Below are 27,769 nucleotides of genomic sequence, written 5' to 3' on the forward strand. Positions count from 1 at the left end.
TCGCCCACCGCGTTAACTATGGAGCTCATGATGTTCAAATCAGCCAATGGCCGTGTATTTTGTGTGTGACGCAGTTGGTTTTTCGTATGTGGCAACATTTGTCAAGAGAGCAGCCAGCAATTCCTAGCAGACTGAAATTTAATTGTAAATTCCCTGCCGCGTGCTGCGCTATAATGTTTATCTCAAATGCTTGAAGGAGCTTCGACAACTGATCCGCAGCATTTTCTGACCATGGCAAAAATGTGTTGCAGGGCCCCTTTAAGCGGAAAGAGGAAAAGCTGCAGTAGATATCTCAAAGCAGGCTACTTATAGCTGTTGAACTCGACTACAGTATTATGCTATCTTTTTTTTTCTAATAGGACAAACAATGACTGTGAGGAAAGCTGCAGCTTAGCACCACTAAAAGCCCCAGCTGTGAAGGTAACATGTTTTGGCAAAAAATGGCCTTGAACTCATAGCAATAAGCAAACACAAGATGCTTATTTCCCACCCACCCTTTTGTAACAGTGATATTTGTAACACTTCAGTAATAGTGATTCCCATCGTCACTTTTGTAACATTTCCCATCCTCACTTTTGTAACAGTGATTACCTATTCTCACTATAGTGAATGACACTGCGTGTTTGAGGCCCGTGCACTTAGATTTAGGTGCAGGTTAAAAACCTCAGGTGGCTGAAATTTCTGGAGCCCTCCACTATGGCGTCTCTCATAATTATATCGTGGTTTTGGGACGTTAAACCCCAGATATTGTTGTTATTATTATTATTATTATTAGAGACATTGCCTTGTCTCTGACAAATCTTGCAATTACCAATATATATAAAGGCAGTTAGAGAAAAACCTGGAGTGGAGTGGAGAGCTACACAACCTGAAGCTTGTTCATAGCCTGAATATTTTAGTTTGGCTAATGTACAAGCTAGGGTTGCTTGGCAATGAATGTTTCGCTCGTGGCAAAAATATCTTATTATTATTACGTTTTATTGGCGCAAGGGCATCTAAGGCCAAAGAGCGCCAGTACAAGTGTCATAGTTTCAGTTTAGTTATTTAAAATCACTGGTTATTATAATTGCTGTACAAGGGCATATCTATAAAACATATATACCTACGGTGTCCTAAAATGAATATCTATTCCATTACCAAACCTTGATATCGTTGGCTGCAGGTTCTCACGGTAAATGAGTCAGCAAGGTCCAAGTACCTCACTGCCGAATTCTTGCCTGCGCAAGAACTGCGAGGGCTCGGACGTATTTCGACACGCACGGCAACAGGCTGTACCTCACATGTGAGGCCCAGCCTGGTGACTAGGATGGAATGACACCGTTTCTAAAAACTTGATTTTCTCTAGGTATTTAAGAAGTCGCTTATGGTTAAACATTGGGTCGAGTGATAAGAATAGCGCGGGATGAGGCGGAATATGATAGCGGTAAAGTTCCCTAAAATGGGTCAGTCGCTCTTGGTGAAGCGCGGGACATTCAATTAGGACATGCAGAATGGTTAGATTCTCTGCACAGTGTATGCAAGTCGGTGGATCACTGCCTGTCAGGAGGTGTTTATGTGTGGCATAGGTGTGGCCTATCCTGAGCCGTGCTAGGGTGACTTCGGTGAATCTGTTCAGTTTTTGTGGGATAGGTTTTGTTATTTGCGGTTTTACTAGATGGAGCTTGTTGTCGACTTGTTTGTCCCATTCAGCTTGCCAGTGTCTACGTAGCGCTCTCCGTACAACAGGTTTTAGGTCCACACCAGGAACAGAATTTACATCTATAGTGTGCCGAGTAGCTGCTTCTCGGGCATTCTTGTCCACTATTTCATTGCCTGCGATCCCAGAGTGACCTGGCACCCAGCATAGAACTATAGAAAGGTTTAAGTTATAGGCTGCATTGATAGTATTAAGAAGCTTGTTGAAAACAGTGTTTTTGCTGTACTTGCCACAGGACAAGGCTGTAACTACGCTTAAGGAATCTGTGTACACTATAGACCTTTGTATCTTTTGTTGTATAATGTGCTCAATAATTAGCAGTATTCCAAACGCTTCAGCCGTAAAAATGCTGGTATGTGTATGTAAGGTCTTGGTGCTGGAGAAGTTTTGGCCGTAGGCTGCACAGGATACAGATGTTGAAGACTTTGATCCATCAGAGAAGAAGGCGGTTGAACGATATTTGTGCTCAAGGGCCAAAAAATGTTGCTCTATTAGCGCATTTGGACAAGTTTTCTTTTTTAAGTCTTTAAAGGACCAGTCACAAGTGACCGGACGCTGCTTCCAAGGGGCAGCGACTTCAGCATGGTCAATTTTCTGCAAATCCGCGAAATTAATTTCAAGTTTTTCTGCAACAGGTTTTATTGCCAATGGAAACGGCGGGGCGATTGAGGGCCGGTTTACATATAGCTGTTTTGTAGACACATCATTTATAAGCGCTTTGCATGGGTGCTGCTTCAGGGACATGATTCGGATTGCATAGGTGACACCTAGATATGTGCGCTGATAGTCCAGAGGCCACTGATCCGACTCTGCATAAAGGCTTTGTACAGGGCTGGTACGGAAGGCACCAAGGGCCAGGCGGATGCCTAAGTGGTATACAGGGTCCAATAGCTTGAGTGCGGTCTTTGATGCTGACTGGTATACTATGCATCCATAATCTATGCGTGACACAACCAGGCTTCTAAACAGAGCTATGAGACAATATCTGTCTGTCCCCCACGATTGATGGGATAAAATCTTTAAAAGGTTCATAGTCTTAAGGCATTTTAGTTTCAGTTGTTTTATATGCTGAATGAAGGTGAGCTTAGCATCGAAGATTACACCGAGGAATTTTTGTTCTTTAGCAATGTTTAGGCTTTGTCCATTCATTATTATGCTAGGGTCAGGATGTATCCCTCTTCGCCTGGAGAACAATACAGCGGTAGTCTTACCGGTGTTAAACTTAAACCCATTTTCATCAGCCCATTTCGAAAGTCGGTTAACACCTAGCTGTATCTGGCGCTCGCATATGGTCAAGTTGCACGATTTGAAACTGATTTGGATGTCGTCCACATAGACTGAATATGATATCGCAGACGGAATTACATGACGAAGAGAGTTCATTTTGACTATAAAAAGTGTGCAGCTCAGTACTCCTCCTTGCGGCACTCCATTTTCTTGAAGAAATGTGCGCGATAATACACATCCTATTCTCACACGAAACTTCCTTTCAGATAGGTAGTCTCTTAGGATGTTAATCAACCTACCACATATTCCGAAGGACGATAAGTCTTGCAGGATTCCGTATCGCCAGGCAGTGTCATACGCCTTCTCGAGATCAAAGAAAACAGAAAGGCAGTATTGGTTGTGTACAAAGGCATCACGTACATATGACTCAAGCAGGACAAGATTATCAGTTGTGGACCTAGCTCTTCGGAAGCCAGATTGGCAAGGATCCAATATACCGTTATATTCCAGATAATGAATTAAACGGCGGTTGATCATTTTTTCAAATACTTTGAGTAGGCAGCTTGTTAGTGCAATAGGCCTGTAACTATTCACAGAGGAAGGATCTTTACCGTGCTTTAGGATTGGAAGGACAATTGCCTCTTTCCAAGCAGAGGGTATGTTGCCAGTATCGAAAATTTTGTTGTAAAGACCTAAAAGGCAGTTTAGGGTTTCGTTGGGGAGATTTTCGATCATTTCATAGGTAATTGTGTCAGAACCAGGCGCTGAACTTCCACAAGAATCTAGAGCGAGCTTGAGTTCATGGAGTGTTAGTGGTTGGTTATATCCATCTGATAGAGGCCTGTTCGGACGCAGAGGTACACTTTCAGCTATGCGGTTATGGTGCATGAACTTCTCGGTATAATTTTCTGAGCTTGATACTTTCTCAAAGTGTTCGCCAAGAGTGTTTGCTTGTTCTTCTATTGTGTTACCGGAGTCGTTGACCATAGGGAAGGGATTTGGGTGTTGTCCTTTGAGTTTATGGACCCTATTATACACCTTGCGGGCATCTGTGTAAGAGTTTATTGAAGAGATATAGCGTGTCCAGCTTTCCCTTTTGGCTATACGGCGGATGTGCCTGCCGTTAGCTTGGCAGCTTTTGAAGTTTATCAAGTTTTCTACTGTTGGGTACCGAGAGAAAATGCTCCATGCTTTGTTCTGGCATTTCTTTGCATTTTCACAGTCCTCATTCCACCATGGTTTTGCATTATTTTTATTTGCGCTAGACTGAGGTATGCACTTGTTAGCAGAGCTGAGGATATATTCGGTGATATAGCTAGCCAGGTCTTCTACATTTAGGTGGTCCACCTCTTCGAGGCGCAGTGTACACAGCTCTCTAAATTTCGCCCAGTTTGCACCGCGCAAGTTCCATTTTTTGGGGTAAGCTGGTCTCTCATGCCATTGTCTAGTTTCTAAAAGAGTAGGAAAATGGTCACTCCCATATGGGTTATTAATAACTTTCCATTCTAGGTAAGGTAAAAGTGACGGTGATCCAATAGCTAAATCTATGCATGAATATGTATTGTGAGTGGTGCTGTAGTACGTTGGTTCTGCCTTGTTGAATAGACCGGCTCCAGAAAAAAGCAGAAAATTTTCTATTGCGCGACCTCTCGCATCGCATCTCGAATCACCCCATAACGTACTATGAGCATTAAAATCTCCTATTATCACATAAGGTTCCGGTAGCTGATCAACCATCTTTTCAAACTCTATTTTGTCGAACCTTTCGTCGGGGGATATATACATGGAGCAAACAGTTACCAGGTGATCGAATAAAATAGTCCGAACAGCCACAACCTCGAATGAGCTTTGTAGCGCAATGTGCTGGCATGCAACTGACTTTTGCACAATGATTGCCACGCCTCCTGACGAGGAATTGCCACAATTCCGATCTTTCCGAAAAACCACGTATTGATTTAGGAAGTTTTGGTGGCTCGATTTTAAGTGCGTTTCTTGAACACAGAACACTCTTGGCTGATAATCATTCAGTAAGTCTTTGACATAATCTAGGTTATGAAAAAGGCCTCTGGCATTCCATTGCATTATTTGTGTGGACATATTGAGAAAAATGTAGGTGTTCTGCGTTCAGCACTAGGGAAGTGTAGGGTGTTGATGTGAGATAATTTGCTTCAAGAAGCAGGACCGTCGACAGGCCCCGTTATTTGCTTTTTTGTTTTCTTGGCGCGGTCGAGAGACCTGCGCCGGTCTTTCGGTACCAGAGGTACCGATGTGGTTTCCATTGCCTCCTGGGAGGCACTGGATGCCCGCACTTGCGAGCTGTTGGTTCGAGTTTCGGACCTCGCCTGGTGAGGTGAGGCCCTCAGACCCGACGACCCTGGAGTCGCGGGGCTCTCTACGCTAGTTGGCGGAGTAGGTTGAGCTACTGCCGCCTTGGGGGCAGGCGCCACAGCCTGCTGCTCGCTCTGCGCGCGCCCGGCAAGTGGCGGAGGCCGGTGCGACGCTGCCCCCTGACGCGCCACATCGGCATAGGTTGTACCATGAAATGGTGAACACCTCCTCCTGGCATCCCTGAAGGAGATATTCTCTCTTACTTTCAATGAGATGATATCTTTTTCTTTTTTCCATGCAGCACAAGCTCGTGAGTACGCTGGGTGGTCACCACCGCAGTTGGCACAATGACATGGAGAATTACAGTTATCAGAAGTGTGGTCTTTCGAGGCACATTTCGCACATGTGGATTGCCCTTTACACACAAGGGATCCATGGCCGTACTTTTGACATTTAAAACACCTTCGCGGGTTCGGTACGTACGGCCGAACTCGTAGTTTAGTGTAGCCTGTTTCTATGTGCTCTGGCAGTTCGCTTGATCCAAATGTGAGTATAATGTGCTTTGTCGGTTTTTCTGTGTTGTCCCTTCTTATCTTTATTCGTTGCACGTTTACTACGTTTTGGTCTTTCCATCCGTCGAGAAGCTCAGCGTCACTTAGGTTTAGCAGGTCATCGTCAGAGACAACGCCGCGAGTGGTATTCATAGATCTATGTGGGGTGACTTTGACAGGGATGTTTCCAAAAGATGTCAGGTTTGGGAGCATTTCATACTGCTTCTTGTCTCTCAGTTCTAGTAATAGGTCGCCACTAGCCATTTTCGAGGCCTTGTAGCCTGCTCCCAGTTGCTCTGTTAGGTTTCTTGCTACCAAGAATGGCGAGATTGTTCTGGCTTTTCCATCCGACTGTTCACTGTGTATTACATGGTATTTGGGGAACTGTTCATTGGCATTTGGGAAAAAAATGGTGGTTGCTTCGGTGCGTAACCTTTTCAGGTTACGATCAGGTTTGGAGGAGTGTGCATTTAACATTACAGTTATCTTATATTTCGGCAGCGGTGCGGGCCGCCCACCACCGAGCCCAACAAGGGGACGTGGCAAGAGATGCTGAGCAAATCCTGCCATCGCCAGCCGTACAACGCTGCTATAACCAAATATGGAGCAACCAAGACTGGGTACCCACACAAGGTTAACCCTTGCCGCCTAGAAATTGGAAGTAAATGGAAAAGAGGAGAGGACAGGACAGATTTAAAGTGAAAGAGAAAGACGAAGATGAGGGGAGAGAGAGACAGGAAGAGGCGACTGCCGATTTCCCCTGGGTGGGTCAGCCCAGGGGTGCCGTCTGCGTGAAGCCGGGGCCAAAGGGGTGTGTTGCCTCTGCCGGGGGGCCTTAACGGTCCAAACACCCGGCGTCGGCTCAACCCCCAGGATCCCCTTTTCCCCGGACACGGCAAAGCCACGCACGGCGAGGCGTGGGAGGGGGTCCAAACCCCCCCGTTAGCTCGGGTCCGTGGTGTCGCTACACACCAAACGCCTGCTCACGCAGACGCCCCTGCGGGGGTGGCAAAAATATCGTGTACGGCTGTGTGCTGCCTTTATCCAGTAACTAGTTACTGACACAAATTTTGAATATTACCTGTGCAGTGAAACGAGTCATTTTAAAGGGTCATGGACTACCCCTTCAGGCTTGGTGAAAAATCACACCTCACGGAAAGCAGACACTCTTGTGAACAGCTCAGCCAAATCCTGCAGTCGTGCGTGGCGAGGAAAGTTCACAAGTGGAACGCGAAGTTGCCATTTTCTTAGGCTCGCCCTCTCCATACTAAGACATGTATAGAAAGAGCATGTATGGAGAGAGCTTTCCATAGTGAGAGCTGCTGACATTTTCTGGCAGACAAGACCCCTCCCTGTCACACAAAACCGAGGCAGGCTGTGAGTGAAGTGGAGAGTCAGCATTGGAATAAACATAAATATGACTGTCAAAAGTGAGTCGGGGAATAGTGGCAGTTAAAAGTTGAAGAGGGAAGGGGGTTCGCTTGTATTGCTCGTATTTACTTGCCTCAACTAATTAGCGCAAAGAAGGAACGCAGACAGGATGCAGCGCTTTGTTTTCTTCATACTGCCCGTTTTCCTTTTTCTTGCCAATTAGTTGTGTCCAAAGTCAATTCACACCCAATAGCCCAACTCGCATCTCTATAATACTAGCATCACTTGTAGAAACGCTTGGAGTCAATGCAGACGGAAGCCATATTATACTGCTCAGCCGTCTAAATGAGAAAGAGCTGTTGAGTGTATAGTACATGTAGAAAAAAGGCATTAAGCAATTGGAAGATTCTGTATCTGCTGGGATAATGCATTTATTTGTACACTAACTTATGCCTCGGTTTGCAATAGGCGCGTTGCTTATAAATGTACCGTGCTTGTATTCAGCCAAGCCATTTTAAGAATACTGCTTTATTGTTAATTCCGAGGCTCTGACTTACTAATGTTTGAAGTTTGAAAAACAGGACGTAGAAGAAAACGTGCTCTATTTTCGGAAAAAGACTAAATTCTATTCCCATTCCATTCCATGCAAAAGGCGCTCAATTCCATTCTCATTATATTCCTCCAAGCGTTGTCCCCATTCCATTCCGGTGTCGTGAAAATGTGGAATGATTCCGGAGTCATTCCAATTCTGGTGGGGCAACTCCGCAACACTGGTGGGAAGCATTAAAGAACACATTTTTTGCACTATTAGCATTGTCTGATGACTGGGTGTTATTTTCCTCTTCTGCCACGCTATATTACATATGTTAATGCGATTCCTTGCTTGACATGACGCCCGTATAGTGTTTTTGTGAAGCAGTTACAAGCACCAGCATGGCACTCTGGTGGAAGACCCGACCGCCACGCAGAGGGCGCGGGTTAATATCCCATCCGATCCTAGAAATTTGTTTATCATTTAATTTTTTCTTACATCACGCGATAGCGGTCACGGACACTGGCGGCGGAGGACAACTATGGTGCCAAAGTCAGCTATTGTGATCTCATAACAGCTTTTGCTGCAACAAACTTCAGCACCGACAATGCCCTCTCCACTTTGGCCTATGTGACAGGCGCGCGAAAGTCCGCTTACGTTAATATAAATATCTCTGGTTGCCACTGTTTTCGTTTTTCGTTTTCATTCCGTTCCGACACCCTGCGCAGGAGCAAAATTAAATCGAGAGAAATGTGTGTTCGACCAGTCCACAGTGAAGTTCCTTGGTCATGTGCTCACACGAGAAGGACTGCGAATTGATGAAGAAAAAGTGAATGCCACTGACAGGATCGGTGAGCCAAAGAACAAAGTGGAGCTGTTGAGGTTGCTGGGAATGCTACAATACTTGCCAAAGTTTGTTCCAAATCTGGCTGAAAAAACCACAACCTTAATTAAGGAAACTTGTCAAACAAGACGTCGACTGGCTGTGGACGGAGGAACAGAGCACTGCTCTGCAAGAAAACAAAGAAGATCTAAAAAAGGTCCAACAATAGCCTACTACGACGTCAGTGGAGACATGACAGTATCGGTTGACGCAAGTGCGACAGCGCTAAGTGCGGTGCTCCTACAAAAGGGAAAAGCAGTGGCGTATGCCTCAGCAGCACTGACTGCAGCACAACACAACTATCCGCAGATAGAGAAACAGGCACTGGCCATAAGCTATTGATGTAAAAAGTTCCATCAGTACATATATGGAAGACCCCTAATTGTGGAGACTGACCACAAACCACTGGAAACAATCAGCCAAAAGCCACTGGGAAAAGCCCCACCATGTCTACAAAAACTGCTGCTTGATGCACAGCACTACGCACCAAAGATTGTCTACAAAAAAGGCAAGGAGTTGGTTATTGCAGACCTCTTAAGCAGAGACTGCGAACCTGTAGAAACTGCACAGTCGGAAACGAAAGAGATGGAAGTGTTTACTATTGTCCCGATGGCGCAAACAACCATGGACGAGCTAAAAAGAGACCTAGAAGAAGATCCACAATTACAAGAAGTCATCGAAGCAACCCGTAATGGATGGCCGAAAAAAACAAGTGGATTGTCTGAAGCAATGAAGCTATTCTGGCCATTCCGCAATGAACTTGCCATCTACGATGACATCCTCTTCAAGGGCAACTGCATAATCACCCCCAAAGCCTGGAGGAAACGACTACTCCAACAGATACACAAGGGACATCTTGGAATACGAAATTGCATCAAGAGAGCCAAAAAAACAGTCTACCGGCCTAGAATGTCAAAGCAAATCAAGGGGTTAATTTTGTTGAATGCTGCGCAATGTGCCAAGCAAGCCAGAAGAAGCCACAGAAGGAGCCAATGCTACTCAAAGAGGTACCAGGTCTTCCGTGGGAGATAGTCGCAGTGGACCTCTTTGACCATGCGGGAAAGCCCAACCTAGTGATAGTGGACAGCTATTCGGGCTACATAGACTTTAAAACGCTAACAAAGGAAACCGCAGCAGAGGTCATCAAAACACTAAAAGGCTGGTTTGCAACACATGGTGTACCAAGGCTGCTCGAATCCGACAATGGGCCCTGCTTTTCAGCAAAGGAATTCAAAGATTTTAAGAAGGAATGGGGATTTGAACACCCAAACATCGAGTTCCAGGTACCCACAATCGAATGGATTAGCTGAAAAAGCGGTTCAAGCAGCAAATAACATTATAAAGAAAAGTGAGAGAGATGGAACAGACATAAATAAGGCATTACTAAACATGCGCAACGTGCCAAGAAACGAGGAGCTCACTAACCACTAGGGGAGACTTCAGAAGAAATACATCCTTCATTAGACCTACCAAAACCGATTTGGCAGCCAGTGTGACGAGCAACAAGGATATCGACACTCATCCGGCAAATGGGCATGGAAAGACGGCAACTAGAGCTGGAACACTGGTGAAAGCAGCAGTACGCATGAACCTTTAGCGCTAACAAAAATGGGGGATGTAACATAGGCGGCTGCATCAAAAAGGACATCACTACCTCTTATGCCTCCCAGGCCCAAGCACGGCCCGTTCCTTGTAACCTATGTATAATGCTAATAAACAGTTCTAAAGACACCACAACCGGTAAAGCCGCTAAGTCGTCAGAAACCAAGAGACCTAGCGTTCTTCAGCCTCTTTCAACAATAAAGGCACCGCATGAGTGCTTTACACCGCACCCCACTACCCACCCACACCTCTCACGATGCATGAAAAAGGAAACCGAAACTGTAGAAAAAGGCCCATACACAGTTTGCTAGCTAACGCAATCCGATCTGAAGCCTGTACTTCCCATTATTTCCACGGTGGTTGAACGATCACAGCGCCAGATTCTCTATCCTTGTGGTGGTTCTGAGCACTCATGCGGATATGTTATACTGTGAGTCACTAACAAGGCAAACTTCTAGCCTTGTGTAGTAGCAAAAGAACACTTAGGCACACGGAACCTGAAATAACACTACTACAAATGAGAAGAGATGTTCTGGTTGTATAGAATATGTTCAAAAGGAAACTTTTTTCAAAAGGAAGCAAAAGGAAAGGTGCTGTTGGTCAGCCTGGGCAACCGCTTGGCCATTTGCCACTGCGGCGTTGATCTGCTGTCGCAGGTGCAGGAAGTTACAGCAAAGCACATGCACGCGTCGTGCCCGTCGCCTTCTGTAGTCGAGGTTGACAATAGGATGCGGCACTGCATGTAAATTTTGCACATCTCAGTCTATCATCTTGAGGCCACAGAAACTGTCAACTTTATAGCCTCTTTTATAGCCCACGTGACACCGTGTACATGACCAAAAACACAACCAAACGTGTGGGGCTTTCATTTTGGGCGGGAGTCGTAATCAGTTGACACATGAGATTATTGCAGCGAAGTGCATGGCGAAATGTGTCAGGTTGTGCGTCAGTATGCCTTCTGTAGCTTTATCTGGAAAAAAAAAACTCCACTTTCATGGGCGTACAACGGGTGTTCAGTAAAGTGCTAACGTGTGCTGCGCCACATGTTTGTCTTTTTTCGTCGTGTGCGGCGTCAAGAGTGCTGTAAGTGAGCCACATAATGTGCTATAGGGTTATGGAATAAAGACAAGTTGGAAGCTTAGCACTCATCCTGTTGCCTGTCATTTTTCTTCTTTGCTACTGTCTCTTTCCTTTGGGCTCAAACTGAGCTGGGCTATACCAAAACCACATAACATTACGTTGAGACTAGTGGGATACATTTAGCTTTAGTGCAGTGTAAAGATGTTAAATGGTGAACTATTTTATATTGTTACGTGCGAAAGGGGCTCTGGGCAGGAAATACCACGCCGGCCGAAAGACTTACACAGGTCTAACAGTAGGGCCGCGCCAAAAACCAGAGACTGCACGAGAACTGGCTATTCTGAACGGCTTCGTAGATTGTGTTTTTTCTGGATGCAGGCTCACACTCGCCGCACTGCATGACCAGGTGGCCAGGAAGTGTGTGTATACGTGGCGAAAAAGTCGACTTCTATCGGCTCTTGCGAGTTCGCACGTCATAACAACTACAATAACACGGCCAGGAAACTACCGAAGCTGCAATTTTATCATTTTCCATGGAAGTCGTACAAGGCTGATCGGCGACAATGTTGGAACGCAGCCATTCGGCGCGCCAGATAAGCAAACGCGTCCTGTATTCGCACTGTTTCTTTCGCTCTCTGTCCAAGTTACTGGCGTAACCAGCGGGATTCAAACCTTCCCCCACCCCCTTTTTCTTAATTGTGCATGTGTATGTATACACGCACACATACAAATGCACGGACATACATACAAGAAGTATGGTTGAACCCCACCGAAAAAAAAAAGAATCGGGCTAAGCTACTGCTCCAGGTAATATTGATACATTGTTGGTTTCCTTGTCCCTTTTATTATTGTTAGCCCAAAAGGAGGTTTGTGGCAACCACTGCAAGGCGGAACAGTACTCTGCAGTGCCCACTTTGTCGGGCTGAGGGGCCTCAGGATCAGCTTTATTATCGGAAGACCTTGACGAAAAACACAGTTGCACGTGTTCAAAAACATAATTTAGCAATGTGTTCAACGCGCCAACAGCGCTAGAAAACTAAGAGACGGGCACTTCATGCGGTCTCTATCTTTTTATTGTTGCTAACATGTCACTTCAACTATGCCAGCTTTCTGCTAATGCGCACATGTCATAGGACAAGCATCCAAGAAAAAAGTTGACTTGCTTCTAAACGCACATCGTACTTCATGCTTTTTATTTGCGCGACGCATTTTTCTAATTTTGCCGACGGACCGACGGCATTATGCAGCTCTTATCTCACGCAGTAAACATGATTAGCTGCATACAAGTCGTCAAGCCGAAGCGAACTACATCATTTGAAGTATTCCTGTACGTTTGTTATTCGTCTGTAGCCGCAAAAAACTAAGCGGGGCTCGTTTTGCGTTGCCATTTTTCACGCATCAACGTTCACTGCACACAGCTTTGAGCTACGCGCTGGGAAATCCGGGAACAGGGACAAAACGCGATAAGTGGCCGAATTGGCACTGCACGCTCAGAGAGTGGTGGCACCATCAACTGAGCTCGCGCCAAGGAGAAGTCTTTTTCCTCTTGTTCTTCAAGTGCCTTGATGATGATATTTGGTGCGGAGCATTTTATGGGGCCCGGGCTGTCGTATGCTGTCGTCGCTTAGCGTAACGCAGGCAAAACCTCGTATAGGAATAGATAAAAAGAAGAAGCAAGCAAGAAATAGAAAGAGTGCAAGAAAGGGGAAAATGGGAAGAAATTGAGAAGTGAATAGAAATAAAGAAAGAAAAAATTTAAAAAATGGGAAAAGAGAAAGAAAGTGAAAACCGAAGAGAAACAAAGGAGGCTGCCCAGACCTGCACTTCCTTCACCCTTGGCACTACTAGTGCAAAGCTGCCTTAAATTCTTTCTTTACAACATTTGAAAACAAACACGCACGTGTTTTCCCCTTGAAAGTACGCATCATCTATTTATGGACATAAAAATACTGTATTGAGTGACACACATTTAACATATCATCCGCTGCGACACAAGGTGTGTCTGTGCCAGTGGTTTGCCCCAACGCATCTCTCGTTCCAAGACTAGTCAGAGGAGCGCGAAGGTGCATCTACTTCGCTTTGCCATCGTTTTGCGGCCGATTTGAACGAGTCTTCGCAAAACGCGTACAAAAAAAACATGATCTCTATACAGTTTCCTACACTCGCTTGGGACGCTACATCTCTGTGGAACAGTGCATTTGCGATTCTTCGCTAAAACCGTGAAATACAACCTGTAAAGTCGCTAAGTCACCAGAAATCGAGAGACCGAGCGCTCTTCGGCCTATTTGAACAACAAAGGCACCGCTTGAGTGCTTTACACCGCACCCCACTGACCACACCTCTCACGCTGCGTGAAAAAAATATCCAAACTGTAGGAAAAGACCCATAGACAGTTTGCTAGCTAACGCAATCCAATCCGAAGCCTGTACTTCCCATTATTTCCACGGTGGTTGAACGATCACAGCGCCAGATTCCCCTGTCGTTTTATAGTTAGACACTGTGTAGTTATTCTCAATCCTTTTGGTGGTTCTGCGCTTAAGATTTGTTATACTGTGCCTCACTAACAAGGCAAGCGTCTAGCCTTGTGTAGTAGCAAATGAGTCCTTAGGCACACAGGAATCTGAAATACCACAACCACAAATGAGAGATGTTCTGGTTATATTGAATATGTTCAAAAGGAAACTTACGTTCGGGTGCACGTTTTCCACAAAAAACGCCACATCGTGGCGTAGCTGTGCCAACTGGTCGTGCAGGGCCTGGGGCACAGGTTGGTTATTCTGAACCATCCCGTTGGTCTGGTCCAGCACATTCAAGAAGTCCACACAAAGGTGGTGCACCCGAGTGGCCCTCAACCTCCGGTACACTAAGTTCACGTTAGGGTGAGGCACTGCATGTAAATTTTGCACATCTCAGTCTAGCATCTTGAAGTCACAGAAACTGGCAAATTCTAGCTCATGGCATTATTGAGAAGTACTGCAGATTGGGCAAGTTGGTGCATCATAATGTGATTTTCATAGAGCGCAGATGAGTTTGAGCCTGAAGGAAAGTGAGAATAGCAAAGAAGGAAATGAGAGGCAACAGGATGAGCGCTAAATATCCAACTTCTTTATTCCATAACACTGTAGCACATTACATGGCTAGTTTATGGCACACATGACGCTGCGCAGCTGACCGAAAGAAAATTAAACGTGTGGCATTGTCATTTTGGGCTGCATTCGTAATCAGTTGACACGCGAGATTATTGTAGGGAATTCTATTGTGAAATGTGTCAGGTTGTGTGTCAGTACGCCTTCTGTAGCTTCATCTGGGAAAAAAAAGCTCTATTTTCTTGGGCAGACGAGTGTTCAGTGAAGTGCCAATGTATGCTTGTAAATTGTAAAATTTACAAGCATGCATTACCACTTCACTTCAACTGCAGTTGCTTCATCACGTGTGCTGTACCACACGTTTAATTGTGTTTTTTTGTCGTGTGCGGTGTCAAGTGTGCTGTAAGCGAGCCATATAATGTGCTATAGGGTAATGGAAGAAAGGCGAGTTGGAAGCTTATTGCGCTCATCCTGTTGCCTGTCGTTCCCTTCTTTGCTATTGACCCTTTCCTTCAGGCTTAAACTGAGCTGGGCTATACCAAAACCACATGACATTATACAGAGATTAGGGCGACACAATAAGCTGTAGTGCAGTGTAAGGCCACTAAATGGCGAACTATTTTATATTCTCACTAAGGCAACGTGGCACAGAGCGATATTACAAAGAAGTGTGCCTTCGGTTCAGTATGCGATACGGATGTTACTTCAAAGGGCCTTGCAACACTTTAACAAGTAGTCATCAAATGACCTCAAAATCGGAGCTTATTGCCTCACGAAACAACTGCGGCAAAAGTGTCTCGAATCAATCAAGTTCCAGTGGAGTTACAAGGTTTTGTCATGCGCTCTAAGCACTTTCTCTCTACTTTCTGCCCAGCGAGCGCGGAAAGCTACACTGCGGAAGGGAATGGGTGGTGTAATGATAAGGGTCAAGTCCGTAGGTTAGCACGCGTCACCACCTCAAGCGACTTCTTTGCTCGTTTTCCTTGCACGCTCGCGCGGTGGCTCATTTGCCCACGATGAGCCATGCCTCGCCCGCCGCGTTAACTATGGAGCTCATGATGTTCAAATCAGCCAATGGCCGTGTATTTTGTGTGTGAAGCAGTTGGTTTTTGGTATATGGCATCATTTGTCAAGAGAGCAGCCAGCAATTCCTAGCAGACTGAAATTTAATTGTAAATTCCCTGCCGTGTGCTGCGCTATAATGTTTATCTCAAATGCTTGAAGGAGCTTCGACAACTGATCCGCAGCATTTTCTGACCATGGCAAAAATGTGTTGCAGGGCCCCTTTAAGCGGAAAGAGGAGAAGCTGCAGTAGATATCTCAAAGCAGGCTACTTATAGCTGTTGAACTCGACTACAGTATTATGCTATCTTTCTTTTTCTAATAGGACAAACAATGACTGTGAGGAAAGCTGCAGCTTAGCACCACTAAAAGCCCCAGCTGTGAAGGTAACATGTTTTGGCAAAAAATGGCCTTGAACTCAAAGCAATAAGCAAACACAAAATGCTTATTTCCCTTGCTCCCTTTTGTAAAAGTGCTATTTGTAACACTTAAGTAATAGTGATTCCCATCCTCACTTTTGTAACAGTGATTACATATTCTCACTATAGTAAATAGACACTGTGTGTTTGAGGCACGCAGTGTCTCAGGTGGTCGAAATTTCAGGTGGTCGAAACCTCAGGTGGCCGAAATTTCTGGAGCCCTCCACTACGGCGTCTCTCATAATTGGGTGATTGCACGTAAGATCGAACAAACGATGGCTGGTCGACCTCTCAAATTTATTTCAAAATTTTATATATTATTGCCTGATGAGTGGAAAGAAGAGATCCGCAATTTGTTTTGCCGCCAAAAATTTTTTCGAACCACAGGAAATCAATAATGACGAAGAGGTGGAGTGGAGCGCTCATCCGCTCTGCTGTTTTGGCCAACTTTCGTTATGAATTGCACAAAATATATTAAAGTTAGGTAGCTGAAATTTATTTACCTAAATATATGCATGTTTTTGCTTCTGCTCAGGTATTTTTAGTTTTTATGTGTAGTGTAGATGTTTTTATAAAGAACCTCAAAAATGGCCCAATCGGCAAAATTTTCTTTACTTTGAAGGTCTTTATCTCAAAAATGCCTTGTAGCAGAGGTACAAAAATTCCGCATTACGTTCTTCGCATGCGTATCTACCAAACTGCCAAATCTTGTATTTATATAGCTTTTCAGTAAAGAGATATGATCGGGCTAAGTTCAAGAAAACACCGAACAATGAAAACTTCTGACGACAATTAAAAAAAAAAAACATTTTTTAAATTTCTTTAACTTTGTCCACTTATTCTTCTCCACATCAGCTTTCACAATCATTAAAAACATGTTGCATAATGTCGTTGCACTAGTAGTTACGGCCCCTCCAATGAGACCCTTAGGCAAGGATGGGCAATTCCGACTTCTTGCCCAGCAAGTGTATAAAATGCAGGCACGATTGAATTTCCTTTTATTAAAAGGTCAGCAGGTACCTAAAAAGGTGTCGCCGGCACTGAAGACGTTAATTTTGAAATTATTTGGTCACTGCAGCGGCCACGAGCGCGGAGCTACCGAGTAGGCGCGCGCGCACACCCGAGATGCTCGTTGTAAGAGACGGCGCAGTGAGAGCTCGTTCTCGCGTCCTCAGACCGAGTGAGTTCGAAACAGCAACACCTCTTGGGTGACTTGAACGCACGTGCACTGGAGCTTCGCTATTCTATCCGCCCTCTGTTCGCATCTCAGCTAGGCGCTGATAACACGGCGGAGATGGAAGCAAGATGAAAACTCTATAAGGGAGCTATGAGCGCTCGCTTCACGCACGCTGCTGCCACAGAAACTGCGCTGCGCCAGTTGCGATCAGTGGAAAGCATGAACGTGGCGCTCCAGTGGCAAAGCAAAATATGGATTGTCAAAGGAAAGAAAAGCAAAACTATCGGTAACCGGATGCGCTTGTCTATATTAGATGTCGGCAGCAGACGGCGTGAACTGGCCGCGCGTTCGGTGCGCTGTTCACACTTCATTTGGCGCGGATAGTTCTTGTGCTTTGCTCTTACTCTACTCCTCCTGTGCGTCTCATGACGAGAAAGTATAGCTCTGAATGAGTCTATTGTGGAGACTACCTTTCGAAGCACAAGAAGCTTAAAGGAGTACTGACACGAATTTTAAAAAATTTCGGATTGTTGCTCTAAATAAAAATACTGGTGTCGAGAAACGTAAAACGACTATTGTGGTGCCTGGGAATGCATCCTATATATTTTAATTAGCGCCACCTTAAAAAGACACTTTAGGTTTCGATATCGAGGGGGTGGCTTCTCAGTGTCGTTTCATATCAGTGTGACGTCACGGAGATACAGAAATTCGCGACGTACTAGCGGAAAATCCGTCATCTGCTCGTGGTGCAATAGACAACGATGAGTGAATTGTCGTCCAGTGATCCTGACAGTGATTTCTGCGATTTAGGCTGCATGCAGGACGCAGAACTCGCGAACTCGAAGGAACTGTCTTGACTTGTCGGGATAATGTCCTTGCAGTGTGGCTGGCTTGCAAATGCTCAGCGACGAAAACTTCAAAGTCAAATTAAAATATTTTATACGTGTTCTCCTGCGCCGAGCTCTCACTGCGCCGTCTCTTACAACGAGCATCTTGGGTGCGCGCGCGCCTGATCGGTAGCCCCGCGCTCGTGGCCGCTGCAGTGACAAAATATTTTCAAAATTAACGTCTTCAGTGCCGGCGACACCTTTTTAGGTACCTGCTGACCTTTTAATAAAAAGAAATTCAATCCTGCCTGCATTTTATACACTTGCTGGGCGAGAAGTCGGAATTGCCCATCCTTGCCTAAGGGTCTCATTGGAAGGGCCGTAACTATTAGTGCAACGACATTATGCAAGATGTTTTTGATGATTGTGAAAGCTGATATGGTGGAGAATAAGTGGACAAAGTTCTGGAAATTTAAAAAATGGTTTTTTTTTTTTAAATTGTCATCAGAAATTTTCATTGTTCGGTGTTTTCTTGAACTTAGCCCGATCATATCTCTTTACTGAAAAGTTATATAAATACAAGATTTGGCAGTTTGGTAGATACGCACGCGAAGAACGTAATGCGTTTCTACCTCTGCTACAAGGCTTTTTTGAGATAAAGACCTTCAAATAAAGAAAATTTTGCCGATTAGGCCATTTTTGAGGTTTTTTATAAAAACATCTACACTACACATAAAAACTAAAAATACCTGAGCAGAAGCAAAAACTTGTACATATATAGGTAAATAAATTTCAGCTACCTAACTTTAATATATTTTGTGCAATTCAAAACGAAAGTTGGCCAAAACCGCAGAGCGGATGAGCGCTCCACTCCACCTCTTCGTCATTATTGATTTCCTGTGGTTCGAAAAAATTTTTGGCGGCAAAACAAATTGCGGATCTCTTCTTTCCACTCATCAGGCAATAATATATAAAATTTTGAAATAAATTTGAGAGGTCGACCAGCCATCGTTTGTTCGATCTTACGTGGAATCACCCAATTATATCCTGGTTTTGGGATGTTGAACCCGAGATACTGTTGTTATTATTATTATTATAGACATTGCCTTGTCTCTGACAAATCTTGCGACTACCAATATATAAAGGCAGTTAGAGAAAAACCTGGAGCGGAGTGGAGAGCTACACAACCTGAAGCTTGTTCATTGCCTGAATATTTTTGTTCGGCTAATGCAGAAGCTAGGATTGCTAGGCAATGAATGTTTTGCTGGTGGTGAAAATATCGTGTACGGCTGTGTGTTGCCTTTATCCCGAAACTAGTTACTGACACATAAAATTGAATATTACATGTGCAGTGAAACGAGTCATTTTAAAGGGTCATGGACTACCCTATCGGGCTTGGTGAAAAATCACACCTCACGAAAAGCAGACACTCTTGTGAACAGCCCAGCCGAATCCTGCAGTCGTGTGCGGCGGGGAAAGTTCACAAGTGGAACGCGAAGTTCCATTTGCTTAGGCTCGCCCTCTCCATACTAAGACATGCATAGAAAGAGCATGTATGGAGAGAGCTTTCCATAGTGAAAGCTGCTGACATTTTCTGGCTGACGAGACCCCTCCCTGTCACACAAAACGTGCCCCCAGATGAAGCACGAGGCAGGCTGTGAGTGAAGTGGAGAGTCAGCATTGAAATAAACATAAATATGACAGTCAAAAGTGAGCCGGGGAATAGTGGCAGTTAAAAGTTGAAAGGGGGGGGGGTCCACTTGTATTGCTCGTATTTACTTCCCTCAACTAATTAGCGCAAAGAAGGAACACAGACAAGGTAAAGAAAACAGACAGGACGCGGCGCTCTGTTTTCTTCATACTGCCCGTTTTCTTTTTTGTGCCAATTAGTTATGTCCAAAGTCAATTCACCACCACTAGCCCAACTCGCATCTCTAATACTAGCATCACTTGTAGAAACGCTTGGATTCAATGCAGATGGAAGCCATATTATGCTGCTCAGCAGGCTAAATGAGAAAGAGCTGTTGAGTGTACAGTGCATGTAGAATAAAGCAGTTAAGCAACTGGGAGATATGAAGATTTAGCCTTTAATGAAGAAAAAAATGAAAAAGCACAACAGACGAAATGTTCTACATTGTAACAGGTCTAACCGAAACATCTTCTCTAATCTGGGGGGGGGGGGGGTTGAACCAGCAATTCAATTGCGGCCGATGTCAAATATGCAATAGACCTTACTATAGCATAACGCCTTAACTATGCCGCCTAGGCAGCTGCGAGCCGATACACTGACTACAGGATTGATTTAATGCACCCCCCAAGCACAGCCAGATTAAAGCTAGCGAGTGGGCTGATCTGAGTAGCAAAACGTGCTTTTTACCTCGTGGTTAATGCTGTCTGAAATCCTGCGGCACAGTTTAACGGATAATGTTTGCGCACAGTCCTCCAGCCTTACAAAGGCAGAGTATCCCTTTGCATTAGTTGTAAATAACTGAGGGCCTGATTAGGAAGTGCCACTTCAATGTTCAAGTTGTTGGTTCAAACAGCTATCTTGCTCGAAAAGTAATGCCTGTCATGCCTCACTTGCACAAAATCTCGCACGACATCAAACCATTAGTCGAAGGTGCTAAAGTGCAAATAGTTTTCTCGGCTCCTCGTAAGTTGATATCAATTTGTAGAATCAACAATGAAGCCCTAAAGAAGACACCTAGCAGCTTGCAAGAAACAGCATAAGACGTGGTTTGTGGGATGTAGGTAAACTGTTGTTTACCAAATGCCTCTTTCCTGCATATGCCAGGCAAAGAGGCTACAGTGCAGAGTGCATTGGTGTGAATGTTCCAAAATACAATGCTTTATAAGTTAACAGAAGTGAAATAAACTGACTGGTAACATAACTGATAAGCTCGGAAAAAAATCCAAATTAGCATGCTAGACATGCAAGCATTTTGTCCGTGTCATTGTCCGATGAATAAAGACTTTTTTCAATGTGCAGTAGCATGACGTGATTTTTGTTGGATATAATAAATAATGGCATTTCTGTGCATGCCTCCTTGTTGCCGTTTGTGGGTATGATCACTGTATAAATTTGTGCCTTGGGTGGAAAGATGGCGCTCGTGTTGTATCCGTTATTCTCAGACAGTTTCATACTAGAAAACCTAGAGTGGAATCTGGCGCTAGTGTCTATGCGGGGATCCTTGAGCGGCGCTTCGACCACCATGGGAATGAAGTATAGGCTTCGGATCTGCTTCGAACGGATTTAGTTCTTGCGATTCGCAACGCTTGTTTACCGAGCTTTAAACAAAAAGATATGAAGTTATCTTCACTTAAAATTTACTTCATTCTTCTGTATGTAAAACTTATTGCAGAAAGTACGCGTTAGAGCACTGCACGGGCCGTGATTTTCGGCCCGGGCCCGGCCCGGGCCCGGACTTCGTTCAAGTTTACCCGCCCGAGCCCGGCCCGGTGATTCAATACGCGACCCGAGCCCGGCCCGAACCCGAGAAAAAATTTCGCCTACCCGGCCCGGCCCGGCCCGACGGCAGATCAGGCCCGACAGAGGCCTGAGAGCCAATAATATAGGTGGTGTTGCCAGAACGTAGAATCTACAGCAAGGTGTTTTAAGTAGCAAATATCTACTCCTTGTTGGCGAATATTTCGCTAACAATTCTACTTTAACCTACGGTAATTTCGTGTAAAAAGGGGCTCACGGCGGAAAGAGTTGAGTGGAAATACTGGGTACAATGAACGTTTGTTCGGCAATGGTATGCTATAACTTTTTTTTTCTTGCTAATGCAATACGGATCATCAAGAGTGTTTTGTAGCAGATATTGTAGCACGGAAAGTGATTTGCAGCATGAGTTCAGTTTCGATAAGAATTGCAATAAAGAGAAAGGAGACAGAGAACACAACACCTTATTGCGCTCTTTGCTGAAACATAAAACATGCTCTAACGACAAAGCCAATCGAGCACCCTTTCGGATATGTAACACCTGTCTTCAGCATGGCAGCACCTTGCCACAGCAAGATGGAGGAAGAAAGCCAAGTTTATTACCTTGCTGTATGTACACTAATCTAGATAAAAAGAACAAACCATGTGCACCACGTGTACTTTTAGAAATACCTATAGGCAGCCGAAAGGACGAAAAAATATTTCTGGTAGCATTCTTTTCATATATCATATATATTTCACATATCACCAGGGCTATATAGAGTCCACAAGTCTTTTGTGGCATATTTTATAGTTTATTTCTTCACGTGTTATTGTTCAAAAAATCAAACTATCTAGAGATTCCGGCTTTAAGCACGCCATCCACCGTTGTATCAGATATCCTGTCGCGCTAAAGTTTCTTGCACTGCATGCGCTAGCCGCAGGGGTGCACATCTGCCTTGCGAAATGTGAAGGCGTCGGCAGTCGTTCCTAACTTCCACCACTGGAGCAAATTTAGGATGTCTTTGTGGACATCTGCAGAATGAATGTAGCTGTGCAACTTATCCCTTGATTTCTATCGTTCCCGAACGTCGTCACACTCTTCAGTATCACTTATAAAACTCCTCTTTGAGCGCCCCTGCTTGCAGTTTTCAGCAGTGTATGTTATGCACGGCTTGCACTGCGCTCTTCTTTTCTTCCGTATCATAATACTCTACGCCTTCCTAACGATGTTGTACTGGTAGAAGGTGACCACTGCACTACGCGGGTAGGACTGGCAAGAGGTGGACGAAGCTATTTCGATCTATTTTTGGTGTTCGTTACAGTCTGGTAATAAAGGCGCGAGTAAGCTTCTCGACGCTTACTCATTGGATGCCTATGGTTCGAGGTAAAGGGACATCACCCGGCATGGAATTCGTAATTGTCTTTTTTTCAAGCCTGATATTTCGTCAAGCGAATATACTCACGCCTTATGCTGTTTGAACCTATGCTATTCCTGCACATTTCAACGGTGTTGTGGCAGTGTCATGTAGTTCTCACACTATACCTGTATAGCGCAGGGGACCCAAACACGCAGCCCGTGGGCCTCTCCCTAAAGGCCCGCGGCCCGCACATGACTGTCTTCGTCCTAATTTTTCATTTTCTTTATAAGTATGTACTTAAGCTACACAGCCATGAGAAGTCTGAAGCTTTTTTGTTGTGAGGCAACCCCTGCGGCCACCATGTGTTGATACTAGGGGTGTGCGAATATTCGAAAGTTTCGAATATTCGTCGAATATTACATTCGAAATATTCGTATTCGATTCGAAAATTGTGTATTCGAATAGTTTCGAATATTCGATAATTTCGAATAATCAAAAAATTCGAATATGGGATTCGATTATCATGCATAAAGTAACTCGTCTTCCACATTTCTGCTGCGTTCGTATAGCTAAAAACGTTGCCGAGAGGAGCGATAAACATCGTAAGTACACGGAGGCACGATATCTGCCTGACGAGCGCCCCAATACGGATGATTTATTGCTTGTGCATCTCCGACGTGCAGCGCTGTTGGCGATCATGTAACCGCACATTTTGAATATTATGCGAAGCACCTTCAGATACCCCAGTCTGGTAAAGCTTTGCCCCATGTATCTCCCTATACCTGCCACTTCTGTTCCAAGCGAGTGTGCCTTTTCAGTGGCAGGGGTGGGGGGGGGTCGTCTCTGTTAGAAGGGAGTGCCTGCTGCCTGATCATGTGGAGCAGCTAATATTTCTTCATGATAACATGTAGTCATTACTTTCATTGTGCCGTGATATTTGCTTGTGTTGTAATGTGCATTGTGCTAGCCTGGACGTTGTGTTCTGGAGATAGCAGTGTATGTTGTGTTGCCATTCAGGCTGTAAATGTCTTTTTTTCAAATAGCTACATGTTAAATAAAATATTGTTACTGTGTAGGCATTTTTCCTTTGATATTCGATATTCGAAGGTGGATATTCGTATTCGACTGGTATTCGAAAAATTTGATATTCGCACACCCCTACTTGATACCTAACCGTGAAACAAAACTCTATATTTCAAAATCGGCGTCCTGATTTTAGTCATGTTGAAGATAGGTATTGATATGTTGTTGGAATTCTGCCGCCAAATATCCTTCAAACGACCTATATGTGACATATGGGAAAGCTCTTCTTTTAAATGGCAACGTTACCCTGGTACGACCTAGCTCCTCTAACGCCCCCCCCCCCCCCTCCCCCGCGCTCTTAAGCTGCGTTACTGTCCTGGCCCTTGCCGGAGTAAATTTTCGTGAATGCAGCCCATTAGCTGAGGTGGGTTTGAGACACCTGATATAGCGAAAAAAGGCGAAAGTTCAAATATTAACAAAGTGGGCACACCAAGCAGGCTGTGCACGTCCATATCGCGTCACATGACCACTCGGGGCCGTGACGAAGCCGCGGAAAAAGAATGTCTCTGTATAGGAATTCTATGTAACGAGATTGTGTGCAGTCCTTTCGTTTTAGTGGAGGGCTGGAAACTTCAAAAACGTTTCCTCGCTATGGAGCTCTATAATCGCTTTTGCGATAAGTTACAGGTGTATATTTATTATATCACATTTATTACTGTGATTACAGAATAACATTTGGGATATAAAATCATAACGAATGCAAATAAAGCACAGAATAACGACATGTTAACTATATAAGCGCCTGGTATATCTTCTTTTAGCTCGCCCGTTTAAGATAAATCAAGTAGCCCCATATGCAAAGAGCAAAAGAAGTTCAGTACTTGTCTCTAATAAAATTTCTCTTAACAGCCTGCCCCACATAAAAAAGCGTTCTTTGTTTTTTCGAGAGAAAACGTGAAACATATATATGTATGTATGCACAACGTATGTGGAACAAACATAAAGGGGCACTAGAAAGGAAAACGTTTTCTCTATTATCAGTAAATTACTCTTTAGCAATTCCTAAATCACCACGTTCGCCGGGACAAGAGTCTTGGTAAGGGAGAGAACGCGCAAAAAGGTAAATGCGGGTGGCGACGCCCGCTTTAGGTTCGCGTAGCAGACATCGTGACATCTTATATTCTGACGGCATCTAATGGGGTCTACGTAGTTCCTAATCACTAAAAATGAAGTACGTTGACCTCTGAGGGGGCCATAGACTTAACATACCAAGTTTCAGCAAATTTTATAGAGCCAATGTCCCCAAATACGACAAATACAGTTTGAAATCCGTGGCGTCAGGCTCGGATATTTCGGCGCGAAATTTAAAAAAAATAGAATTTTGACCTTGATTTTCTCGTCTGGTAATAAAATTACCATGGTGAAATGTATGAGATTCGAGTTCTTAGACGTCACTTTATCAGTCTAAACCGATTCAGTGCTTCACTATAGTGTTCATTTAAGAACCCAGCAAAGTCCAAGCCCGGCCCGACCCGAGCCCGCGACCTCAAACCCGGGCCCGGCCCTAAGCCCGGAGCTTCAGGCCCGAGCCCGGCCCGGGCCCGCCGTGAGGACTACTTTACCCGGCCCGGCCCACGGGCCGGGCCGGGCCCGGGTTTTCGGGTAGGCCCGAGCCCGTGCAGTGCTCTAGTACGCGTTACAGTGAGAGTGAAGAGAAAGACCGGTCAAGTTCAACCACCAGGATATGCATTGCTTTGCAATTGTTTTCCAGATTTGGCATTACAGTCAACTGCCGATTTTTCGGACGCCCGATTTTCCGGACATGCTCGAAAATTCGGACGCTTTCGCGGCACCGTCACCAGCCCCATAGACTTCAATGTATTAGAACGTCCAAAATTTCAGACGCTGAAGCTATTCCGCGTCCGGTTTTTCGGACTTTCTGCCCAAATAGCAGGTCCGAAAGGCATTATTTGAAGCCCCCAGCTCTGCCATGTCTATCGTCTCGTAGGTTCGAACCAACGCTTTCGTGAGTCGATCTGTTCGAGACAGTAGCAGAGTCCGAAAGTCAGCTTTGCCGCAATGCCGAAGCGTTATGGGGTGAAGCAGACCAGAAATTCAAAGGGGGCGCTATCGCGGCGCCGTGCGGCGATGTTACGGATAAGCAGCAAAAATGCACGGAGGAGTGATGGCGGCAGCTGGCAAACGCGCCAGTACGACTTAATCGCTGACAACCCTTACGATAAGCATCTTCAGTTACCTGCTCGGTAGCGCACGTGGCCTAGCGCAGTTGCACGCGTAATGCACGCATTTAATAGGCGAGAACCCAAATGCGTCGCGCCGCCATTCCTGCTGCCTCTTTGTGCGAGACCGCTAAGTGCGCCGCATAGACGCGTTGCCTTCGCGGACGAAACCAGCTCGCCATTGCCGCGCCCGTGTGCGGTCAGGAACTAAGTGCGCATCACGAACCCTTTCATGATAAATGCGTGCGTACGATACAGCAACAGTAAAGTGATGGCGTCAGCTTAGTTGGCGATGTGCTGCACACAACTAGAAACGATCAGCTTGACACGGCAGCAAATGCTGCGTATCTGCGGCGATTCGGCGATGCGTGTGCGCATATGCGCACACGCATCGGGGAAAGCCGGACGAGTCATCCGCTCTTCCGCCACAGTCTTTATGTTCCGCGTCATCGTTTACAAACGCTTCATGCGAGACAGCCGTAATCTATTCCGCGCTTTGCTATTATCAGCGGCGCTCATCACGAGACGCAAAAGTGGCGGTTGGCACATACGTAGTTAAGCGGGGTTCACGGCAGGTACCGAATGTATTTGCAAGAGCCTGGGTGCGCACCAAAATGCCTGATAATTGTACTGGGAGGCATTAAAGCTATTTCGGACGTGGCTGTGGTGATTTGACCACTTGAGCAGAATAAAAAAGTATGAATTTGTTTTTTCGGGCTGCCCGATTTTTCGGACGATTTCGCGGTCCCTAGGGAGTCCGAAAAATCGGCAGTTGACTGTAATGAATTAGTAATGCGCAGCACTTTAGGGGCCCGGACGGTCCTATTTTGTTGTCGCTTGGCGTAACGCAGGAAAAACCACGTCTAAAAAGAGGAAGCAAGCAACAAATAGAGAGAAAGAAAAAGCAAAAATAGGAAGAAAATTAGAAATAAGTAGATATAATGAGAGAAAAAAGGGAAGAGAAAAATAAAGAATGAGTGGAGGGCAAAAAGAAAGAACTGAAGAGAAACAAAGAAGGCTGCCCAGCTCTGCACTTCCTTCAGGCTTGTGCACCACTCGTGCGAAGCTGACTTCATTTTTTTTTAGAGCACTAGAAAACAAACACGCATATTTTTCCTCTGAAAGTAAGCATCATCTATTTATGGGAATAAAAATACTGTATTGAGTGAGAAACACGTAACGTATCATCCGCTATGACACCTGCTGCATCCATGCCAGTTCTTTGCCCCAACGCATATCTCTCGTTCCGCTGTAAAGATGAGCCAGAGCAGCGCAACGGTGCGTCTACATCGCTTTGCCGTCGTTTTCGCAAAACGCGTTTATCAAAAAAAAAAAAAAAAAAGAGCTAAAGGCACGGCATGAGCTAAAGGCACCGCACCCCACTACCCACACCTCTCACGCTGCGTGAAAAAGGAAACCGAAACTGTAGAAAAAGGCCCATAGACAGTTTGCTAGCTAACGCAATCCGATCCGAAGCCTGTACTTCCCATTATTTCCACGGTGGTTGAATGATCACAGCGCCAGATTCTCAATCCTTGTGGTGGTTCTGAGCACTCATGCGGATATGTTATACTGTGAGTCACTAACAAGGCAAACTTCTGGCATTGTGTAGTAGCAAAAGAACACTTAGGCACACAGGAACCTACAAATGAGAAGAGATGTTCTGGTTACAGTAGAACCCCGCTGTTACGTTCCTCACTGCTGCGTGTTCCCGGCTGTTACGTCGTTTTCCGCCGGTCCCGGCATAGCTCCCCTAGGATACAATGTATTGGGAACCCCGCTGTGACGTCGTAACTGTCGGACGTTCCCGTACGATACGTTGCGAAGTGCGCTCGGAGCCGACCGAGTGACTACCAAAGAGAGCGGCCATGGTGCATTTT

The 27,769-nt window shown here is 45.1% G+C and overlaps 1 protein-coding gene across 3 annotated transcripts in view; it reads right to left on the reverse strand.

Annotated features, from left to right (window-relative positions):
* Positions 1-27,769, reverse strand: part of LOC119396179 (uncharacterized) — an 89,852-nt gene that overhangs the window by 32,305 nt on the left and 29,778 nt on the right. For 2 of the 3 annotated variants that reach the window (XM_049416982.1, XM_037663272.2), the window contains exon 6: positions 13,958-14,157. The exons of the other annotated variant lie outside the window; for it this stretch is intronic. In XM_049416982.1, coding sequence (XP_049272939.1) covers positions 14,140-14,157 — 18 coding nt within the window. In that variant the 3' untranslated portion in view covers positions 13,958-14,139. The remainder of the gene's footprint in view (positions 1-13,957; positions 14,158-27,769) is intronic. 3 annotated transcript variants of the gene reach the window in all.

This window comes from Rhipicephalus sanguineus, chromosome 6, assembly GCF_013339695.2.
Source record: "Rhipicephalus sanguineus isolate Rsan-2018 chromosome 6, BIME_Rsan_1.4, whole genome shotgun sequence".
NCBI classification, from domain to species: domain Eukaryota; kingdom Metazoa; phylum Arthropoda; class Arachnida; order Ixodida; family Ixodidae; genus Rhipicephalus; species Rhipicephalus sanguineus.